The sequence below is a fragment of the Callithrix jacchus genome, chromosome 14 (assembly GCF_049354715.1).
Source record: "Callithrix jacchus isolate 240 chromosome 14, calJac240_pri, whole genome shotgun sequence".
NCBI lineage: Eukaryota > Metazoa > Chordata > Mammalia > Primates > Cebidae > Callithrix > Callithrix jacchus.
The window spans coordinates 16,624,576-16,648,801 of record NC_133515.1 but is presented as its reverse complement, the minus strand read 5'-3'; the positions used below and the strand labels follow the sequence as shown (position 1 = coordinate 16,648,801).

Here is a 24,226-nt window from a genome sequence, read left to right as displayed (position 1 = left end):
AAAAACAACAAAAAAACAAGCAACAAAAATTGTCTATGTGAAGGCCCAGATGTTGGATATAGTAAAGACACCAAAGCAACCACTGTAAATAGTAGGTTCCGGCAAAAGTCACTGCAGTTTTTACCATTAAAAATAAGGGCAAGTGTTCAAAGAACCAAAGAAAACCATGCTTAAAGAAGTACATAGATAATGAGAGATTACAAAATAGAAACGAATTGAAATTATGGGGTTGAAAAATATCATAATTGAAAATTAAAAATTAAACAGAAGAATTCAACAGTTGATTCGAACTAGGCTAAAGAATCAGCAAACTTAGATTGAAAAGGGTTAAGGAACCCAAAGATCAAAGAAAATATAGGAAACTAAACAGAGCCTCAGACAAATACAGGACACCAATAAGTGCATCAACATGCATGCTGCACTGGGAGTGTAAGAAAAGAGAAAGGAATACAAACTGTATTCAAAGAAATAATGACTGAAAACTCCTCAGAATTGATGAACATATTAATGTACATATTCAAGAAGTTCAAGGAACCACAAGTAGGATGAGCACAAACAAAAATAGTTGCACACAGATACATCATTCCAGAAATGCCACAAACCAAAGACAAGATAAAATTTTGAAAGCAGCTATGCCAGGTTGAATATTGTCCTACAAAATTTATGTCTTTCCCAGAGCTTCAGAATGTGACCTTATTTAAAAATAGAGCCTTTGTAGATGTATTTACTTAAGATAAGGTTATACTGGCTGAGGGTGGAACCTTAATCCAATATAGAGTCATGCAAGGACCCATGTGCTGCTGGAGGCAGAGACCACAGTGATGCCTCTACAAGCCAAAGAACATGAAGGCAATACAAGAAGCTGGAAGAAAAGCACAGAAAAAATTCCCCTCAGCCTTCAGAGGGGGATGGGTATGGCCTTGGTGACACCTTGATTTCAGATTTCTACCTTCTAGAACTGTGAGGAATTAAATTTCTGCTATTTTAAACCACTCAGATGGTGGTAACTGTTACATCAGTCCTAGGAAATTCATACAGCAGAAAAAGAAATATGACTTGTCACATATGAGGGAACCCCAATATGATTAACAGCTGGCTCACTGCAACAAATAATGGAGAAAGCAGTGGATGGCATATGTATTAGTTCATTTTGTGCTGCCGTAAAGGAATGCCTGAAGCAGGGTGATTTATAAAGCAAAGAGGTTTATTTGGCACATGGTCCTGCAGGCTGTACATGAAGCATGGCTCCAGCACCTACTTCCAGTGAGGGCTTCAGAGAGCTTTCAATCAAAGTAGAAGGCTAAGGGGGAGCAGGTATGTCACATGGCAAGAGAGGGAGGAGAAGTGGGTCCCATACTCTTTTTTAACAATCAGATCTCATGTGAACTCATTACAGTGGGGTGTGCACCAAGCCATTCATGAGGATCTGTCCCCATTACCCAAATGATTCCCACTAGGCCCTACCTCCAACACTGGAGATCAAATTTCAGCATGGGATTAGGAGACAGGAACAAATATCCAAACTCTATCAACATATTTAAAGTGTAAAAATAAACTGGCAGTCAATATACAACTGACTTATATTCCACCAAAGAATCTTACATACGACCAAAAATAACTTTCAAAAATAAGACAACCCTAGCTAAACAAAAAATGAGAGTTCATTGCTAGCACACCTACTGCACAAGAAATACTAAAGGATGTTCTTCAGACTGAAAGTAGTAACTGGATTCCACAGGGAATAAGAACAGTAACTAGATTCCACAGGGAAAAAGAAGGGAAAGGTACCGAATAAAAAATTAGTTAAGTACAAGGCATTTACTCAATGACTCACCTAGAGCAACTTCTAGTCTTCTAAGCTCCATTTGTAGTAAGTGGCCTACACAGATGAACACAAATACTTATCTTTGTTAGAACTAACTACAGTATTCAGTATAGCAACATGCTGTACAGGTTTGTAGGTAAGAGCAATAGATCATACCATGTAGCCTAGGTGTGTAGCAGGTTGTACCATTTAGGTTTGTGTGGGTCCACTCTACGATGCTCACAGAACAACAAAATCACTTAACAATGCATTTCTCAAAATGTATCCCCAGTGTCAAGTGATGTTTGACTGTACATTTATGGTAAACTGATTTTCAACAAAATCAGGGTGCCAGGAAAATTCAATGGACAATACTTAGTCTCTTGAACAAATTGTGCTGGACAACTGGACAGCCATTTGCAACAGAATGATGACCTAATATCCCATTCAAAAATCAGCTCAAAATAAATCACAGGCCTAAATTTAAGAAGAAAATTTATAAAACTCTTAGGAAAAAAGCATGCGCCCACCTCAGCCTCCCGAAGTGCTGGGACTACAGGAGTGAGCCACAGTGCCCAGCCTGCTCCTTTGTGTCCTCAGTTTAGGCAATGATTTAATAAATATGACACCCAAGTACAAGCAGCAAAAGAGAATAAAACAGACTTCATCAGTATCTAAAACTTTTGTGCTTCAAAGAACACCATCAAGAAAGTAAAAAGACAACCCACAGAATGAGAAAAAATATTTGCAAATAACATAACTGATAAGAAACATGAATCAAGAATATATAAAGAACTCAATAATGAAAAGTAAAATAACCCAATTAAAGAACAGGTTAAGTAATAGAAAGGACCAATAAGCACACAAAAACATGCTCAACACCATGAGCTATCAGAGAATTGCAACTACAAACCTCAAAAAGATATCACTTCACACCTAGGAGAAAGGCTACAATAAAAAAGACGATAAGAAGTTGTGTTGAGGATGTGGAGAAACTGGAACCCTCATACACTGCTGGTGGAATGCACAATGGTGCTGCTGTCTGGCAAACAGCAGTTCCTCATAAGGTTAAATAATATCACCCTATGACAAATATAACAAACTTACAATTGCCCCTCAGTATCCACAGGGAATTGCTTCCAGTACCACACCCCACCCCCATACATAAATGCAAGGATGCTATTTCCTCATATAAAATAGTGTAGTATTTGCATATAACCTACACACATCCTCCTCTGTACTTTAAATGATCTCTAGATAACTTATAATACCTAATACAATGTAAATGCTATGTAAAAATGTTATACTGTATTGTTTAGGGAATAACAGCAAGAAAAAAGTCTGCACATGTTCAGTACAGACATAACTATTGTGGGCCTAACTACATTGTCAATTCGTGGTTAGTTGAATACACAGATATGGAGGGCCTACTGTATAAGTAAAATGTGGTACATTCACGTAACAGATTATTTGGTAATAAAAACATATGAAATACTGATACAAGCTACAACATGAATGAAACCTAGAAACATGCTAAGTGAGAAAAGCTAGTCACAAAAGGACAAATACTGCATTATCCCATCTATAAAAATATTAAGAAGTGGCAAATCTACATGGACAGAAAACAGATTAATGCTTTCCTAGGGATTGGGGTATGGAAGGCCTCAGGGAAAATAGAGTGACTGCTAATGGGTACAGGCCTTCTTTGGGGGGTTCTAAAATTAGTTGTGGTAAGGGCTGCACAACTCTGTGAATACATTAAAAACTAATGAATTATAAATTTTAAGGGTAAATTTTATGGTATGTGAATTATATCTCAATAAAGCTGTTACTTTTAAAAAACACAACAAGCAATCTTTTTGGACATACTTTGTTACCTAATAGTTAAAAGGGTTTCTTTCATTGGTAAGTTTATACTGATGTTTAACAAGAGCACTGTGAGCCAAGGAAGCCCCCCGGGTATTTGTCAAAGTGGTCTAAAAGGCTGAAAACCATTGCTCTAAAGTTTCATACTTCCTCAAAAAGTTAAACACAGGGTTTCCACACAATCCAGTAATCCCACCCCTAAGTATACCTAAAAGAACTGAAAATCCTATGTCCACACAAAAACTTACACACATGCATTCATAGCAACATTATTCACGACAGCCTCAAGGTAGAAACAAATCCAAATACCCATCAACTGAGAAACAGGTAAACAGTATGTGGCACAACCATACAATGGACTATTGTTCAGCCATGAAAAGGAATGAAAAGTACTGATTCATACTACAGCTGAGACTTGAAGACAGACCAAATATCGCATCATTTCATTCACATGAAATGTTCAAAAAAGGCAGATTCAAAGAGATAGAAAATAGTTTTAGTGGTTTCCCAGAGCTGGTAGGAGGGGGCTGGGAATGGGAAGTGACTGCTAATGGGTGCAGGACTTCTTTCTGGGGTGATGAAAATATTGTGCAATCAGAATGTGGTGCTAACTCTGTGGACATGCTATAAGTCACTGAATTGTATCCTTGAGAAGTGTGAATTTTATGACATGTGAATTCTCTCTCAATGAAAAAAGAAAGTTTCTTAACACTACAAATACCAATCAGGTGTACAAACTTACCAAAATTCTTTTCCGATCCTTTTCTGATAAAAACTTCACTGGTGGGTATTTCTGGGTAAAGCTGTATAAGACAAAGAAATTCAAAAGGAAAAAGTCAAATATTTCATTTGAATATTTTCTCCATTTACTGTCAAAGCATATGCTAGGTTTTGGGACTGTTACTGTTTGCTCCTTCTCTCTACTCTTGAATGAGTGCTGGAGAAACCAAGGAGTTACAGGTTAATTTGAGGTCAAGTGCTATCTAACCTGCTCATTGTTTTTTTCTTTGAGACAGTCTCACACTGTCGCCCAGGCTGTAGTGCAGTGGCATGATCTTGGCTCACTGCAATCTCCACCTCCTGGGTTCAAGCAATTCTCCTGCCTCAGCCTCCCGAGTAGCTGGGACTAAAGGCATGTGCCACCAGGCCCAGCTAAGTTTTTTTGTATTTTATTAATAGAGATGGGGTTTTACTATGTTGGCCAGGATGGTCTCAATCTCCTGACCTCGTGATCCACCTGCCTCAGCCTCAAAGTAACAGGATTACAGGCACAAGCCACCGCGCCCAGCCTGCTCTTTGTTTAGAATCAAGCTAAGGATATGACTCGCGATTCCATCTCTGAGAAGCGAAAGCTTACAAAGCTATAGATTTCCAGCAGCTGCTAAAGCAGGGCAGACACTACCTCTAGTAGTCCAGGTAAAACTACACCATGAGGAAGATGGCCACGAAACTGCCTTTGAAGAAGGGTAAGTAATGAGAGAAACCTAATATGACTGGCTCCATCTTGCTTCTAACCTCACAGTCTAAATTTTATTGTTTTTGCTTATTTTAGAGCAGAGGCCAAGATAACTAGGAGAGGAATTTATAGTGAAACGTTGAAGCAAGGAAAACTGACCCTCCACCTTGTTTCGAGATTGAAGCCACACTCCTAAACCGAGGTTAGAGTTATGGGAGGGTCTGAACTTTGCTAAAGAATAAGCATAGTTCAACTATGATCTGCATGGCTTAGCTGAGCTTGGTTTTCTAACTGTTGCTTACTGCCCCAGAGTCACGCAAACAGAGGTCGCAAGACTTATAACTTCTCCAACAACTTCTACAGGTGACATCACTATTGTGAATCCTAAAGAAATGGCCTTCTGAGATAGCTTTCAGATTTAGCATTTGGCAGACAGACAAAGAGATGTCACCTAGTCACGTGGTCCTCAGACTCTGCTTCCAAGAACTGCGAGTAGACAGTTTAGACACCTCTGTGATTACACACCCAGCCAATCAATTGTTTCAGCTTCCCAGACCCCACCCATCAAACTACCCTTAAAAATTCTTGAGTTCTCAGGGAGAAAGATTTGAGAAACCTCTCCCATTCTCACACATGGCTGGCCCTGAGATTAAACTCTTCCTTGGCTGTTAACACTTCCTGTTCTCAATGCCTTGGTTTTCTCAGGGCAGTGGGTGAGAAGAACCCATCGGGCTATAACCATGGCATTCTCTAGATGCTGTATGGGGGCCAGATGGAAGAGAGCAGTTTCATGAAGTCACAGGCCCCAGGCGGGAGAACCACTCCAGAAAAGATATTAATGAAACTTTGTCTCCTGCTCCAGGAATTTTCACAATCACAGCATCCTCTTTCTGACCTGTGTCCCTGGTAAAACAATTGGGCATCAGCACCTTCTGTCTCGGTGGGTCAGTTCTGACCCTGTCTTAAGTCTCACTTATCTTTTGATGCCCTCTTACCACCTTAAGGTGCCATGGGTCCCCAGTCCACACTGATGTCCCAGAAGCCGGGTAGTGTAATTAGAATATAAAATGTCCAGTGAGAGGTGATAAACACAGAACTGAAATATTCATTTTTAAAGTGATTCAGTTAGGAACAAAAGTGCTTTAAATAAAATCTCAGACATCAGCTTTATGGTCATTATATTAGTTGGAGAGGTGTTGGGCCAGGTGGCACTGTCTCCATCCCCATCCTGTCCCCAGCACTGACACATTGCTAGGATACCAAGTGCACTTCCTTTATAGTCGCTCAACTGAACAGAATATGACAGGTCATTAGACAGAAGCCCCTGAAATAGGAGTTTCTCATCTCCAGAAGGCCTGGAAGGGTGCTTAAATTGGTGTGAAAGGGCTTTCTATTACAATGCAGACGAATTCCCCTATTAAGAACTTCCAGAGTCTCAAAAGGTCAAGTTCCCCTTGCAGACTACAAAATCAGATGAAAGAGTCTGAGGGCATGGGTGGGAACCCTGGCATTCCCCCTTGTGAGCTCATGGACTGTTTTCAGCACTTGCCGCCCATAGGAAGTACCTCGGGAATGGTATCCAAGCAGCTGCGGAGCAGGGGCAAGTTCTGCCCTCAGTCAGGAGGGATGCTGTTAGACTGGCAGGATCAGAACAGATGTCCTGTTTGCCAAGTAACACTTGGGAGACTACATTGTAAATCTGAGTTATCTGTGGGCACCTCTGACACTGCTCCAATTTTTCCCATTTCTCTGAACTCACAATATCCTGGTCTTCAGCCTCAATCTCCGAGTAGCACATCCAGTGCTGTGGCACAGCTGAGACCCTCTTTCCTTCCTATGACTGCTGACAAGCACTGTGGCTCCTCTGGACTGTTGTGAAAATGCAGGTGCCATCTCTGATGCATCACTTCCCATCACTCACCTTCAGTGCTTTCTCTACCATGTATATGATTATAGAGTCAGGACTGCTCGGTAATGGGAGTATAGCTACACACGGGAAAACCAGAGGCAGAAAGGGAAACCATTCAGTGAGGAGCGGAGGCACAGGACTGTGGCATGTGCATCCAGGGCCACAGAAACAAATGTTAATCCAAGCTGTCAGCTTAGAATAGTCCCTGTCTGAAAGCTTAAAATGAAACGCGGTGTGCTACTTATACCAAGAGGAACAGGGCAAACTGTTTTATTACAGGAAATGTTACTTCAAAGAAATTGAACCAAAGCAAAGGCATGGTTGCCCGACACACACAGTGACGGGTGTAAGACGGACTAAAAAATACTTCAAATGCAGTGTGCTGAAACCCTTAATTTAAAAAACAAAAAATATTTTGGGTTTCTTGCATTGTTTTTCTTCAATATGTAGCTGCCAAGTTTTAGCTTTCACATGCAAACGCTCAAGTAATTAAACTTTTAAGAAACTATCTGGTAGTCCTCACTTCTTCCTCTGAGGCAAAGCTGAAAGTAACAGGAAGGGGTGAGTTCCTGTGGGGTCCTCCTCAGTATGAATGTCATCCTGTCTTCCTCCTTGCAGTCATGGGTGACAGAGCACAGTGACCGATAGAGCGCAGTGACCATGCGGATGCTGTTGGCTGGGCCACATGCTGAGTGCTCCCAAGCACCTGCTGGACTGACCCAGGGTTGGGCAGGGGCACAAGTTCTTTTTTTTCTTTGAAACAAGGTCTCACACTCTTGTTGCCCCAGATGGAATGCAGTCGCACAATCACAGCTCACTGCAGCCTTGTATTTTTCGTAGAGATGAGGTTTCATTACGTTGCCCAGGCTGGGCTCAAACTCCTGGGCTCAAGCGATCTGCCTGCCGAGGCTTCCCAAAGTGCTAGTATTACACCGTGCTTAGCCCACAAAGCTTCTTAAAGACCTGTAGGAGGTGAAACACCTACCCAGTGTATGGGCTCATCCACTTATTTAGGAACTTTCCATTAAGCGCCTGTTCTACACTAGGCACTGGGGGTTAAGCAGCAAAATACGGCAGAGGCATGAGGCCTGTGTTCCCGACTGAGAGAGAAACCAGCAAGCAGAGGCAAGATGAGGGATGAACTAGGTAACAAATCTTTTCTGACAGCCCCAAATTAATCCTTTACTAATTATTAATATTTTATGATATTCCAGACTAACTTTACTGTTTATTAAGATAGCCGGTAAGTAGTATCCTTACTCAGAATTGAAATTATCATCATTTGCCATCTATTCAAAGAACATTTAAAGATACAGAATTAAAATTAAACAAATGGCAAATAATCAAACTTTTAAGAAATGAGAGTGTGGTGAAAAAGAGAAAAAGCTCACATACAGTTGTTACTCAGGCTTCTAGAATGACACTGTCTTCTTTTCTTCCCTGTATAAATATAAACTGTAACTTCCAAAAATATCTTTAGTTCTTGGGGGACACTTTGCTCAAAGTGACGAGCATGTCAAGTAAACCTATTTCCAGTTATATTCTTATCTTGTCTGTGTCAAGACGGTTGTTTGATCATCTTTATTACACAATTAGCAAAAGTAAAGCTAGACAGAATTCCATCAATTTCCACCATCATACTTTTTTTTAGCCAGACCTGCACTTGACCTTCTGACATAGTAATGTGGGCATGTGGGTCACCTGACTTGCTGAAAAACCTGAAGGACGGAACCATCCCAGAATGAGTCACCTGTAAGCAGCCCAAGAGGCAAATGTTTGCCTTCTGCCACTATTTTCAAGGTGGCCTCACAGGTTGACAAAAATAAATTATCTGGAAATTCTTAGGATTAAATTCTTATTTGTGCTTCTCTGTCCAGTTTAAAAGCACACACACACACACACACACACACAAATTGACAAGAATAAAGTATCAGTAAACTCTTAGGATTAAATTATTATTTGTGCTTTTCTGTCCAGTTTAAAAGTGCACACACACACACACACACACAAATTAACAAGAATAAATTTATCAGTAAACTCTTAGGATTAAATTATTATTTGTGCTTCTCTGTCCAGTTTAAAAGTGTACACACACACACACACACACACACACACAATCACAAAAGTATCAAAGGGATTGCTTAACTCTCACATGCTGAGAGCTTGTTTGTAAGCTATTTGTTGCCTTAGGGGAGTTATCTAATTGAGACACTTTTCTTTTTATAAGTGCATATCACTGTCTAAAGAAAATAATCACTAGTGGACAAGTTTTTTGTTTATTCGTTTTGACCAATATACAAAACGTGTGGTAGGTTATTTCTTATCGTTCCAATTTTTTCTAAAAATTAAAAATTAAAAATTTTTTTTTAAAAAAAGCTTCAATTAAAATCTCTCAATTCTGCTGTCTTATCCAAGCCAGATTTTCTGGCTTCCATCCAAGGAAATATTACAAGCTGTATAACTGAAACACAAAATCATGGCAAAAAAAATTTAAAGCACAAATAACAACTTTATATTACCAAGGGAATCTGTTAAAAATTACTGACAACTTTTATTCTGATAAGTTTTGAAATTAACAGTTTGGTTGACTGCTCAGTTGAGGATAAGAATGTGAATGACACATTTGGTTTAATGACTCTCTTCCAACCTTATTTCCGTTTGATCATTTAATGAAAATCAAAGAAAAACTGCTCATTTCTTCATTTTTGTTCTGGACTTGATAAAAGGCTCATTCAATGCTGACACACACCATCCAAACTCATCCCAAGAAAGGGGAAAAAACTCATCTCAACTTTAATAAATGCTGTCATTTTTCTTCTTAAAATTTCTAAAGACTCAACTGCTACTCTAGACCATGTTTTTTGCATACAGCATATGCAAGCAGAAAGTCCCGGAGCCTGAGGCTCAGCTGCCTCAGAAGTCCCAAAGGGTGAGGAGGGGTTCTCTCTGGAATCTGATTCAAATAACTGTTTCTATTACACCACATAAATCTTCCTTCCCAGCTACTTCACCTGGACTACATTCTGGAAACCTCTTCATGAACTTTGGTGACAAAAGCAGCTAATGACTAAACATGACACACCACAGGCTCCACATCCTTAATTCATGGTGTTTGTACATGATACTATGTTTGAGGCCCACCAGATTGTCCTCCTGTTTTGGAATTCTATCCAACTGATCAATACACACAGAAGTTAAATGAATATGTGAGGCTTGGCCACAACTTCTATGTAATAAATTTGCAGAAATTCAGATGTTCAGAGTTTGAACAAGGAAGATCTTAACATATCCAGATTGATTCTTCTCCCAATGTTCTATATGGGTATTACGCTCAAAGCCGGGGGGAATGCATATGCAGACATTTATTTAGGTGGCAGAGTTTGGAGAAAGCAAACTGAGAATTAATTACTCACTTGAGACAAACTTATTTTAACGATTGACCTTACGACAAAAAGTACACCTACCTTTTTTCTAAATCTCTGATTTTCTCTCTTAGTGGTTCAACAATCTAGAAAAATAGTAACAAAAATCAGTTTTAAAGCAAAAACAGTCTTCAACCCTTTTCACCCCATTCTGATGTTTCAGAGAAGCATGACATAATGCAACACAGGTTTTAATTTCCTCTACAAATCAACTTTCAGTTTGAAATTAAGATACAGCACTTGAGTCACAATGCTAGAATTGAGCAGATAAACTGTCCATTTGAACTCTTACTCCATAAATGCCTCAGTTTCTGATAACATATATTTATGTTATCAGCTGCAGCACATAAATTGCAGGCTGTTAGTCAACCCACATCCACGTCTGTAGACACTGTGGGCTCAGGTAGGAAGAGAGCAACCCAAGGGCTTCCCAGGACTCCCTCATTTGGCTTCATATCCAAAGTAACCTCCCATCCCCTCCCATCTTAAAAATACAGTCTGGCTTTATTTTTATGTATTTAAATAGGAGGTGTATAACCCAGTACAGGTGCTAGCCTTCAGTTGGGTGGCAGTGTGACGTCCCCATCTGTGCACATGGATGCTCTTTACATTTGTGGACAAGCATCTGATCAGGGGCCAGTTTTCTTTTCGGCATCTGTGCTAGTGAGAGGATGTTGGTACACATTTCTGTCTCCCAAAGATAATTACTTCCCTTCCTCTAAAAAAGGCTTACCTGAAAAGTCATGTAAAAATCTAAACCCATTTTGTCTATAAGGTGGAACTTGTTTTATTCGGTCAAAAATGGACCAACAGTAACAGAGACTGCACGTCCTCTTAAATAAATAACAAGAGAGATGGTTTCAAATCACAGAACAGCATCAAGCTGCCACAATAAGGATGACAGTACAAGCAAAGGACTTGAAATTGACAAGTACACAGACAAAATAGATACAAAAATGGAAAAGAGACTAACCTCTTCAATCTTGCTTTCAATTTTTAGTTCGCCGTTTTCCTGGATAGACCTGTTGAGTAGAAAACTATAAACTGAGATTAACTGAAAGGCTTTGTGACCTCGAGAATGTTTCTGAATCAAATACCCTAACACAACCTAAAGGCTGCAGAACACCTCTACCTCCTGCTCAAGTATCAGTCACAGGTGCAATTCCCTCCAGAAGAGATGCACCAGAGAAAAAGAAGACAACCAAGGGAGGAAATCCCTTAAATGCATCTATGAACATGCTCGCTCGGTATTACTGAATGAATTATTTCCACTAAACTAAAATAATCTCACTGCCATGCTACATCCAACACAGAATTTTAAATTAGAAGCAGGAAGTGTGTCTATAGAAGTACATGTTTGCCTGCTGGGCTTTCCTGGGGATTTAATACCAAATGGAGTCTTTTAAGTAAAACCACAGAGCTCCTTTAAATGGGATCTGAGAACCCCACCTAGTCACACAGCAGCCTTTGTCAGTAGACACACACATGCCCTGGGGATAGGAATCAGATTAACACCATCCCACCCACCTTGCAAAACCCAACTCCACATGAAAAGCCTCCTGAGGGCACAGTGACCTTTAACCCTTGTAGACATATGCAGCCTCATTACATTCCAATACCAACCTAATCATCACAATAGCAATTCTCACAACATAACAAAGTGGAGCAAGTTTTCCTTTAAACAGCCAAATTTGTTTTTACAATAAATGCTTATTCCTTTTTGCTGATTTTTAAAGGCTATTTTTATAATTTGGTAAAGAGATAACACAACGGTTTTATTTTTACAAGAGACCCTCCTGCCCTAGGAAGAAGCACATAGGATGCATATAGGCTTAACCCTGGACTAAATAGGTAGTCTCAGAATCCACATCCACTAGCTGGCCCGCCCCTGGGGTTATGGGCCAGCCATGGCTGCCCTAAGACAGCTCCCTTCTCAAAAGGTTTTGCAAAAGCCCCTCAGTGTTCTTGCTCAAGCCACCCAGAAATGCATCGTACATAACCTAAGGTCGACCCTCTATTAACTACATGAGGGAAGGAAGAGTGGCTGACCATTGCTTTACTTGTGGGCTTTACTTGGTAATTGTTAAAACCGGCTGCATTCCTTGAGAATACCCATAGGAGAAAAGAAATAGCCCAGATATGTGAACAGCAAGAACCAGGTTTTGTGTTTAAAATACTTTTCAATTAACCCATGACATCTGTACCAACTGAAATGTGTCTATAAAACCCAACCACAATATCCAAGTAATTAAAAATAATTACCTCATATTAACGAAGTTGCCCCAAACAGCTGTAAGAAAAAGAAAAAAAAAAAAGTCATTATTTAAGTCCATAACTTTCAGGGATTCCAGTGGACGAAATCTTAAATTTCAAGCAATAATTTAAAGTTTATGAAGAAAACTATCATGTCAGGAAGACAACAAAAGGCACACATTATTTTGAAAACAATTAAGACTTATTACATAGTAAGCAAAAACAGGATTGGCAGAATTTATTCATACCAAGTTTGAGAACTGCAACCCAGGAAGATAGACTCAAGTTGCCCTGAATATATGCTCCCATCAGCAGCAGTGACAAGTGCACTTTTAAAGGAAGAGGCAATTGCTAAGTTAACAAGAATTTACATTAAAATGACATAAGCTACTGACTGGCTATACATTGTTTTTTTTTGTTGTTGTTGTTGTTGTATAAAAAATTCCAGGAAAAAGATATTGGGTGAGGCAGCTGGGCAGAAACAAAATGCCTTTGAAGAACCGGCCCTGGGCATGGCAGGGCATGACTTTAGCCCCATGATAATGACTCTCTGGGCCTGATAAATTCTGCAGACCTCACATGGCTCACTCACATTGCTCTGAGCTATTTTTCTTTTCTATTTATCCCCATACTTTTGGAATACCTCTTTTGGAGTCTGGAGACCCCACTTGGAGAGTGCATATGGAGCTTCTTTTTTTTTTTTTTTAAAGTGACCGATCTCCTTTGTTAACCAGGCTGGTGTCTAGCAATCCTCCCTCCTCAGCCTCCTGAGCAAGTGGGACTACAGGCATGTGCCACCACATCTAGCTAAGGATGCATGTGCTCTGATAAACAGTATGTTCTCAACCTTTGAGGAAGAACTAGCCACAAAAATCAATCACAAGTCTGAAAGATGTCCTAAGGTTTCATTTAACCTCTCTCATGTAATGATGATGAAAGCAATCCTAGAGAAATTTAACAGCAGCCTGCAGTGCAGCTTAACTCCAATAGAAGTGCCAACCTTTCTCAGCACTTAGCACATCTCCCTTCTATACTCTAGGCACCTGGTGGGCAGGCCCTACCTGTGCCTATATACAGCGGGCCTTCAGTAAATGTGTATAAATCAGCGCTGAATCAACAGCAGATAACTTAGAAACATAATACTAGACCATAAGCACTCACTTTAAGTTACTGAGCAGGAGATTCTTTCTAAAGAAGCCTTTTCTGTGAATGAGGGGTCCTAATATTTTGTACACACTCCTATTTGGCCCTCATTTGGCCACTCAGCAGTACTGAAGGCCTCTTAAGTGCCAGGTGCATTTAGGTGCTTCCAGGTGCTGAGGAAAAACAGAGAGAGTAAATACCAACATACTCCCTGTCCCTGGCTGCTAATTTTGTGAGATGGGAAGGCCCTGAGGGTAGAATCTCATAATCCCAGGCATCTTCCCATTGCCATCCTCTTGTGTGTAGTAGGAGGAGTTTAATAGCTACTCATTAAACAGGATTCAGTATCCAAACCATACCCCACAAGAAATTCCCACTCTCAAGAAAAGGAATGTTGCTGATTCCATAAAAGCACATCTCTCTTCAAACAGAGGAGGAGACTTGATTAAAAAAAAAAAAGACAGCAATATGTGACCAAATAAATAAAAGTGGCAAGAAAGCAGGAAAAAGAAAGAAATTCAAATAAATATTAACTAGATTCATTATTTATTAAAAAAAAATAAAAACTGGGCCAGGCATGGTGGCTCAGACCTGTAATCCCAGCACTTTGGGAGGCTGAGGTGGGCGGATCACGAGGTCAAGAGATTGAGACCCTCCTGGCCAACATGGTGAAACCTGTCTCTACTAAAAAGTACAAAAATTAGCTGGGCATGGTGACACGCGCCTGTAGTCCCAGCTACTCATGAGGCTGAGGAAGGAGAATTGCTTGAACCCAGGAGGCAGAGGGTGCAGTGAGCCGAGATCACGCCACTGCACTCCAGCCTGGAACCTGGTAACAGAGCGAGATTGGGTCTCAAAAAACAAACAAACAAAAAAAACTGCTTATGTCAGAGGCATTGGAACCACACAGAGTAACTCTATCTTGAATAGGAGCTGGGTAAAATGAGGCTGAGACCTACTGTGCTGCATTCCCCAGACGGTTAAGGCATTCTAAGTCACAGGATGAGACAGAAAGTCAGCACAAGATACAGGTAACGGGCTGGGCACATGGCTCACACCTGTAATCCCAGCACTTTGGGAGGCCAAGGCAGGCAGATCATCTGAGGTTAAGAGTTCGAGACCAGCCTGACCAACATGATGAAACCGCCATCTCTACTAAAAACACAAAATTAGCTGGGTGTGGTGGCACGTGCCTGTAATCCCAGCTACTTGGGAGGCTGAGGCAGGAAAATCACTTGAGCCCTACCTGGAGATGGAGGTTGCAGTGGGCCGAGACTGGCCACTGCACTCCAGCCTGGGCATCAAATAGTGAAACTCTGTCTCAAAAAAGAAAAACGAAAAAAAAGAATATAGGTCATAAAGTCCTTGCTGTTGAAACAGTTTGCAGTAAAGAAGCCAACTAAAACCCACCAATACCAAGATGGCCACGAGAGTCACCTCACTGCTACACTCTCACCAGCACCGTGACAGTTTACAAATGCCACGGCAATGTCAGGAAGTTACCCTATATGGTCTAAAAAGAGGAGGCAAGAATAATCCACCTCTTGCTTAGCATACCATCAAGAAACAACCAAAAAAATGGACAACCAGCAGCCCTCAGAACTGCCCTCTCTATGGAGTAGCCATTCTTTTAATCCTTTCCTTTCTTAATAAACTTGCTTTCACTTTAAGGACTTGCCCTGAATTCTTTCGTACACAAGATCCGAGAACCTTCTCTTGGGGTCTGGATCAAGACCCCTCTCCTGTAACACTTATACCTTTAGAACACGTGATTTTGCTTTTATCTTATTCTCAGGAAATAAGTAAACATACAGAAAAAGTGCCCTCACAAATGTCATGGCCTTATTTATAATCACACACACCCACTGCTGGATAAATAGTGATATAGCCATTTGATGAAATCAGAAAGCCGTTATATATAACTATGGAACTACACTATAATATAATGATGCAGTTATGACAGTACCAGATGAAAAAATATATAAACAGTGTGACTTTCACTTCTAAAAAATGCTTTGGGAAAAAAAAGACTGTGAAATTTCCAAAATACTGAGTTTAAATGGTGACATGAGTAAAGTGTTTACTTACTTTTAAAAAAGGAGGGAAGAGGGCCGGGCGCAGTGGCTCAAGCCTGCAATCCCAGCACTTTGGGAGGCCAAGGCGGGTGGATCACAAGGTCAAGAGATTGAGACCATCCTGGTCAACATGGTGAAACCCCGTCTCTACTAAAAATACAAAAAATTAGCTGGGCATGGTGGCGCCTGCCTGTAATTCCAGCTACTCAGGAGGCTGAGGCAGGAGAATTGCCTGAACCCAGGAGGCGGAGGTTGAGTGAAACTCCGTCTCAAAAAAAAAAAAAGAGGGAAGAGATTTTAACCCTTATTAAACTCCATGTCCATGTTGTCCTGTTCTTGCCTCTTTCTAGACACCTGCTGAACACTTGGGTCAGTCCTCAGCTCAGACACCAGGCACTGCTGCCACCAGAGTTCACAAAGAGCACCCGTGAGCCACCAGTTGCCAAAACCATGTGCATTTTTCTTTACTGTGCTATCTCTCGAGTAAGTTATAAAGTCTCGGTTTTGCTGTAGAATTAAGCTGCTGATCAAAGTAGATCCTTTCACAGAAAACAAGTATTCTATGTCATGGAAGCATCCATTCTCATATTGCCTATGGAAGTATCACTTATTGCCTTCTTGGTGGGTAGCACCTTTTGGCAGACTTTTCAAATCATCACACGGCTATTCGCTTTTTCAGTTTTTCTTTCCAACCTTTTTTTGAGTCAGTTTAAAATGATTTCAGGCTGGTGCAGTGGCTCACGCCTATAATCCTAACGCTTTGGGAGGCCAAGGCAGGAGGATTGCTTGAGCTCACAAGTTTGAGATCAGCCTGGGCAAACTGGTGAAAACCCAATCTCAACAAAAAATACAAACAAATTAGCCAGGCGTGGTGGCCCGTGCCTGTAGTCCCAGCTACATGGTGGGGCTGAAGCAGGAAAATCACTTGAGCCCAGGAGGTTGAGGCTGCAGTGAGCTAAGATCGCGCCACTACACTCTAGCCTGGGTGACAAAAGTGAGACCCTGTCTCGGAAAAAAAAGGTGATTTCACAGAAATCTCTCAATGCTTCTATCCTCAGTCCATTTCAGAGCAGTGAAGGCTGCCACCCATCCCAGACACCTTCTGTTTCCTTGACCATAATGTCCTGACCCTTTCCCCTTGCCCACTGATCCTCCTTAATCATCTCTTCCTGGGGAAGCAGGGGACACCCATGCTTCCTGGGATCAGCCCTGGGGAGTGATGTCCAAGCTACAGCCACAGCTTTACCACCCTTCATAAATGGATAAGAATGGATGTAAGCAGATATGGAACAGATCCACTTCTGTGGCGTAGACCTCTTCCACTGCCCCTAGAGGCTGGAGATGCACCTGGAGATGTGTCCTCTCCTCCCCGACTGCACTTTCTGATTCACCTTGCAAAGGAAGGCTTCCTGAATCTCTTCCTTCCCCACTCAGACCTCCAGAGCAGCCCCCAACAAGCAGCCTCCTGCATAGGACTCTCCACTCTCCCTAAACCACTTGCTGTCCCCAACCCTTCAGCTCTGTCTACAGGTGGTATCCTGGGCACTTGCACCTCCAAGCCTCATTTGATCCTTTTCTTCTCCAGAAAGCATCTTCAACCTTCCCTCCTGCTCCAGGAGACACTGGTGGCCCTGCCGTGTGGCCAAGGCCTGCTATATGTTTTAGTCTAGTTGGTGCTTATACAGGTAAGTTTCTCTGAAATACGAGGTGTTTTCATATTTACATTTGCTATACCAGGCATACATGATTCAAGTACTAAAACTGGTTGAATGTAGGCCAAGTAATTTTTCCCTTTTCTTACCACATTTATCCCTTGCTTATTACTTTTTATCTTCAGATGCGCTATAACCAATTAATCTTTACAATGTTTTTATGTCAAGTGTTCTGGCCTTCTTTCAAATTATCAAAAGCTCTACCTGCTTTGTTCCAGAGAGAATTCAATACCCAGCCGAGACCAAAGAACAGACACACAGAGCAAGCAGGACAAACCCCCCACACTGCTACACACATTCCAAATGGAAAGACACAAGCAAATTCCAACAATTATGGAACCTTAGTTTTGTGTATTTCTGTGTAGAGTAGCCCGGAAGATGGCAGGGCATAGATCTTAAAAGTTAAACACGGCTTTAAATTAATGTTGCTTTCAAGTTTTTGCAACCTGCTTTAGTTATTCTGACCCACCTACAGTGCTTCAAACAGATACCTGGGCATTACTAATAGATGTACTCTACAAATATGTGAGCTGAATTAAACCCATTTATATAGTACCAGGAATCAATATCAAGAAAAGTAAGTATTTTAAGAAAGATATTTTATTCAGTTTTTGACAAAGGGCTTAAAAACTGAACTCCCTCACACAGCTTTAAAAATATGTTAATTTATTCTAATTTTTAATGTAAATTTTAAAAAATACTTTGCATGTAAACTGTGGCATATCAGCTTCATAGTTCTCATTACGTCGGTATCCAGATTTCGATACCCAACTATGCAGGGAAACCCAGTTCAAGAAAATCTACCTCATACAAATTTTCATTTAGAGTGAAAAACTGGGTTTTTTAAGGGTATGATTAAAATGAGTATCCTTTTCCAACAAAGAAAAAATCAAAACACTAACCCAACATTTTCATAATCTTTATGAGTCTAACTTGGTTCCTTAGTCATCAGCTATCATGAGATCAATCCTTTTAGAACACAGCCTCCCAATCTGAAGTCTGTGGGTCTCCGTGGATCCCTGAATGGGTTTCAGGGAGACTAGAGGGGAAAAATACCTTGTAAGCACATGTGAAATTTTGTGTTCACAGGTCTGAAAAGTCCTCCAATGAATTCAAGACTCCAAAGGAATGGAAAACCACCAATGCAGAATCCATAAAGGCCCGGAATTTTAAGAGGCACATTTGTTTTAGAATAGGGATACAGCCTGAATCCCCCGATGCCAGGCCACACAGAAAGTACAGATTCTTCACCAGGAATCCAGGTCTGGTAGTAATTTCGACGGCCCTATTTCAAGTAATGTTACAAGGCTGGGTCAGGCAAAATCACCATTTCCATTTTCTACCTGTCCATTTTAAACGGCTACAGTATGCTTTAGCATGTTTTTTCAGCCATTCCCATCACTATTTTAAACTGTACTTACACTAAGTCACAGGAAGAAAGTGTGATTTAGGGAGAGACTGCTCTCCTACCCTATGCTACCTATGTAACGTCGTACATAAGGCACATCCTTCTTTACAGTATGACATATACAAAGCAGCCTGCTGGGTGCTCAATGAAATCAGGCCGTCCCTGGCTGCAGGGACCTAAAGCAGGCTTTCCCTTCCTTTTCCAGTGTTTCCTAAAATCCTTCCTTGCTCGTCCATCCACTATTCATTCAACAAACTCAGTGCCTGCGGATGCATGAGTAAGACCCCACACACATTGCTTTACTGTTCAGTAGGTGATGTTGGGTCTGTGATGGAAATGCAGCATGTACAGGGAGGATACCCAGAGAGGGTGTGGAGAAGCTTTCCCAAAGACCTGGCTGGCTGACAAACAGTGGCAGGGTCCACCTCAGACTATGGGAGACAGCGTGCACCCATTCCTGCAATAAAAGATAAAGCAGCGACCACTGGCTAGATGCTGGAGAACTTACCCCCTTTATTGAGACCTAGGCCTTTAGACTGAACCATGCACAGAGAAAGAAAAGGCATGTCCCAAAATAACAGTAACAGAGGCCATCAGTCACAGGGCAAATGCAGGTCTCTTTTTAAAAATTTAAACATTTATTTGAGTACCTTCAAGGAGCGAAACAATGCGTGAGGTCAAGTAGCCAAGGTTCCTAATCCACACTGCTTTTAGCATTGAAAGGGCTCTGTAGGCCCCAACACTGACAGAGATGGGGCCGTGGGTGGAGCAGTGTGGATCTGATTCTCCAGTCTCAACCGATAAAATCCAGGACCTTCCAGGCCAATGGTCTGTACGTCAGAACTGCTGAATCAGAATCTCTGCAGAGGCCTCCCAGCAGCTGTATTTTTTAAGTGCCCCAAGTTACTGTGACCCCTGGCGAGAGAGGAGGATCTTCACCCTAAGAGATTTGGGGACCTGCTACTACCACCTATTGCTCACCTCTCTGAATGTTCATAGTCCAGGGTCAGGGCATCTGCCTCCTCATTCCTCAGACTTGTCACACTTGCCTGCCTCAGGGCCTTTGCACTTACTCTTCTCTCAAATGCCTCTTCACTTTTCTCCCTCCCTCCCCTCAGTTATTCCAGGTCTCAGCTCAAAAGTTACCTACTCAAAGAGATCTTCTGATCTTCTGACCAATCTATCTGTAAGAGCACCCCAACAACAGTCCACTTAGCCTTTCTTTTTCTTCACAGTACTTATCACCGGCTAATACACCTATTTATCTATGTCTATGTTATTGACTGTTTGCTCCCAATTAAAAAAAATGTAAGCTCCACAACAGCAACAGTTTTGTTTTGTTCAGTGCTATTATCTAGGGTACTGAGACTGATGAACATAATATGTGCTCACTAAGTATTTGCTGAAAGAATGACTAGAAAACTCCCCCACATGACTGGGAGTTGCTACTCTAGGGCAGAAGTCAGAAAACTGCAGGCTGGGTATGGAGGCTCACACCTGTAATCCCAGCACTATGGGTGTGTGGATTGCTTTAGCCCAGGAGTTTGACACCAGCTTGAGCAACATGGTGAAATCCCATCTCCACAAAAAATACAAAAATTAGCTGGGTCTAGTGGCTCTTACCTGTGGTCCCAGATACTCAGGAGGCTGAGGTGGGAGGATCGCTTGAGCCCAGGAGGTTGAGGCTGCAGTAAGCCATAATCGCACCACTGTACCCCAGCCTAGGCAACAACGTGAGACCTGTCTCAAAAAATATAAAACAAAAACCCGCAAAACTCTATTAAAAGAGCCAGAACGGTAAATACTGCAGGTTTTGTGGAACCTCTGTCCCAGCTATTCAGCTTTACCCCTGGAGAGTGAGCACAGCCAAAGACAATCTGTAAAGGCATGGCTGTGCTCCCATACACAGAAATTTGAATTTCATATAATTCTTAGGTGCTGTGAACTAGTATTCCTTCTGACTTTTTTCAACCATTTAAAAATTGTTAAAATTTTCTAGCTCTTGGGTCTTACTAAAACTAGCAGTGGGCTGGATGTGGCCTATGGGCCACAGTTTGCTAACCTCTGCTCTAAGGGATACCAGAATCACTAGGGTGACTCCAGTCCAGGGAGTTCTTTTCCTTGAAGGAAAATGGCCAGCAACCACCTATATATAATGCACACTGGAGAAGTAAAGGCTGCAGTCACCCAAGTCCTGGGGAGCAGCATGAGGATGCCTGTGGGTCACATACTCATAGGTGGGATGACTCCTGGACAGAGGAGGAGATTCTTATGGAGGAAGGCAGTGGGGAGGGAAGGGCAACATCAGCAGAAGCCTCTGGGGAGGGGAAGATGCAGCAGCAAGGTCAAGATGGACAGGATGGTTGTTCTCCTAACAAGCCCCAGGAGATTCTGTTCATGAACCAACTTTGGGCACCACTATGTTTCCTTTTATATTATTCCAAGAAAGCTGGGCTCCAGACAGCAGGCAATGAACAGCTGTTCAGAGCTTGATGAGGCACAGTGAGGTGCTGTAGCCCAAGCAAACCTGGAAGCACGGGTGTGAGAGACAGATGGGCGACGGAGGAGGTGGGCAGAGAGTAAATAATGCAGAAGGCAGAGCCCATAGGTCCTGGGGGTGAGGACAGTGATGTCACAAGACAAAAGCACCAGAGGCAGACAGCTGGGGCAGGGGAGGATAGTCTGAGATAAGCACATGCTCCGCTCAGGGCATCCTGTAATAACCCTCACGAAGATGTCTAACAGGCAAACAGAACCTGGGCCTTTTATGCTGGTTCTAATCACAAAGTAATGGTATCAACACCATCCCACAGTGGAAGACAGACACCAAGAGGCATCCTGCGACTTAATCAAGGCCATACAGCTAGTGTCCACCCACCCCAGGCCACCTTTCCAAAGGTGAGGGCTCAGTCCAAGGCCTGCATGACCTGTCAAAGGCGCCAGAGTCCTTCCCATCTGCATGGAAGAAAGGCGTCTTATTCATTTCCAAACACATCCTCTAAACTAATCCTCCATCCTTGAGGCCACGTGGCATGTGTTCAAACAATAACTGAGTGACATCAACCTCCATGAAGTCCTCAGGGGGGCAGCAAAGCCTCCTTGAATGTGAAAGATGCCCCCCATTTCAGGTGAATGAGTAGCGATTTCCAGCCTTCCAGTGCTCAGAGCAGGAACACTTTAATTTAGAGAGGTATTCAAAATGGAAACCTTCTGCAAACAGAGGGCTCCTTAAGCACACTGAAAGTATTACTGGCAGAGAAAGTTCCAGAATGCTGCTGCTACATACACTCTGATTCTGGACTGTTTGCTGTTCCTCTCAAGCTTTTCTGAACGTGTGAGCTGTACCAAAAAGCCTTATCTGAGCCATAACACAGTTTGTCTGCCGAGTGCTTGCAATAAAGCTATGTGGAGTCCTTGTGTGTTATACACAAAGGGAGCCTCCAAAGTGACACTTTCAAAGCCTGTCCCAAAATTATTTGGCACACCTTGCATAGGGGGACAGGAAGAGTGTCTCTGTGATCTTCTTTTAAACCTGGGGAACTAGGGCTGCTTGGACCACAAGGAAGAGCAGAAAATACACTATATGATGTCTTTAGATGGTCACAGAGGGCCAGTGCTTCTGCCACATTTGCTGGGACACCTGGTCTCAGAGTCCTGATCCACCATGCATAAAGTCTGACCACCCGAGACCGGACAGCTTGCCTGTGGGCACTCCAACAGCCAAGCCTGAGTCTGTCCTCAAGGACAACACCTGCCAGTGAAGAAGTCACCCCCAAGTGGATGCTCTATCACGAAATAGAGAAGAGCCATCCCCATCTCAAATTCCTGACCCACCAAACCCATAGGTATAAATACAACAGTAACTGTTTTCTGCCACTAAGTGGTTGGTTAATCCGTGAAACATAACCAGAACCAAAACAGAGCCAGACCTGTCGCCACCTTTAATCTATTGATGCTCATATGCCCAGGTCACAGACCTCAAATCAAGCCAAGTATAGGCTAAATCCCTCCGCACCCACAGCATGCCCTACCAAGTGCATCTGCGCCCTCCTCCAGTGAAAGACACAGCTGTCCATTGGGACTGGCCTGCCTGGGTACAAGTCAAGCACTAAATAAAGTGCTTGGAAAATTCTGATACCCCCAACCCAAGCTGCTCTCCACCTGGCTGTAGTCCTCCCACCGCCCCCACCATCTAAACAAAACACCAAGTGTACATAGGAAAGAAGCATCCTTACTCACCTCCCAAGAACTCCAATCACCCTAGCACTCTGCAAAAGGGCAAATCTTTGACTTGCCTTGGATAAACCCTGAGGTGGCACAACTGAAATGTTTTCTTAAAGCAGATAAGAATATGCATCATTCTTCTAAGAAGAAAAGCATTCAAAGTTTTGCTTAAGCTGACCAGAAAGTTCAAATTAGAATACACTGCTCAGCGCGGCGCGGTGGCTCACGCCTGTAATCCCAGCACTTTGGGAGGCCGAGTCGGATGGATCTCCAGGTCAAGAGATCAAGACCATCCTGGTCAATATGGTGAAACCCCGTCTCTACTAAAAATACAAAAAATTAGCTGGGCACAGTGGCACGTGCCTGTAATCCCAGCTACTCGGGAGGCTGAGGCAGGAGAAATGCCTGAACCCAGGAGGCGGAGGTTGCGGTGAGCCGAAATCGCGCCATTGCACTCCAGCCTGGGTAAACAAGAGCGAAACTCCGGCTGAAAAAAAAAGGCACTGCTCTGTGTTTAATTCTTCAAATAAGAAAGCGGGATGTGCTCCTGGGGTGAGGGAGCTTTCCAGTTGCTAGTTCCCACCAAAAGAATGAGTTGCTCAAACATCAGGCATCATGATACACCAGAGTATCATGGTTGCTGAATGGGGAACCATGCCTACTCCTGAATCTGAAGAAGCCTTAGCCCTAAACCCTGGAGCATGCCCAGCTTAGAGAAGCCTCTGCCATTGACCTCAGCCTTCCATGCCTACACGTATCCTAAGTGGTTACACAGGATCAAAAGTGGCCCAAATAAAAAGGCAATTTGGGGTGCCTGTGCAGGCTCTAGCAACCAGCATGTTCCAAACCTAAAGAGAGGACACTTGCTTGTCAGACCTCCCTGTGGTCCTCGCCCTGCTCTCAGCCCTCCAGGAAGGCATAACTCCAATTTCTTGCCTTCAGAAGCAGGCAAGA

The 24,226-nt window shown here is 42.4% G+C and overlaps 1 protein-coding gene across 6 annotated transcripts in view; it reads right to left on the bottom strand.

Annotated features, from left to right (window-relative positions):
• LOC100409061 (UDP-glucuronic acid decarboxylase 1) overlaps positions 1 to 24,226 on the bottom strand; it is a 101,420-nt gene that overhangs the window by 59,917 nt on the left and 17,277 nt on the right. For 2 of the 6 annotated variants that reach the window (XM_078348401.1, XM_035271821.3), the window contains exons 2-5: positions 12,720 to 12,747; positions 11,431 to 11,494; positions 10,500 to 10,543; positions 4,413 to 4,473 (exon numbers count right to left, since the gene is read on the bottom strand). In XM_078348401.1, the coding sequence (XP_078204527.1) occupies positions 4,413 to 4,473; positions 10,500 to 10,543; positions 11,431 to 11,494; positions 12,720 to 12,724 (174 nt within the window). In that variant the 5' untranslated portion in view covers positions 12,725 to 12,747. Of the gene's footprint in view, positions 1 to 4,412; positions 4,474 to 10,499; positions 10,544 to 11,430; positions 11,495 to 12,719; positions 12,748 to 20,671; positions 20,789 to 24,226 lie in introns of all 6 variants that reach the window. The other 4 variants (XM_035271822.3, XM_078348402.1, XM_054244671.2 and 1 more) reach the window with 3 other exon arrangements.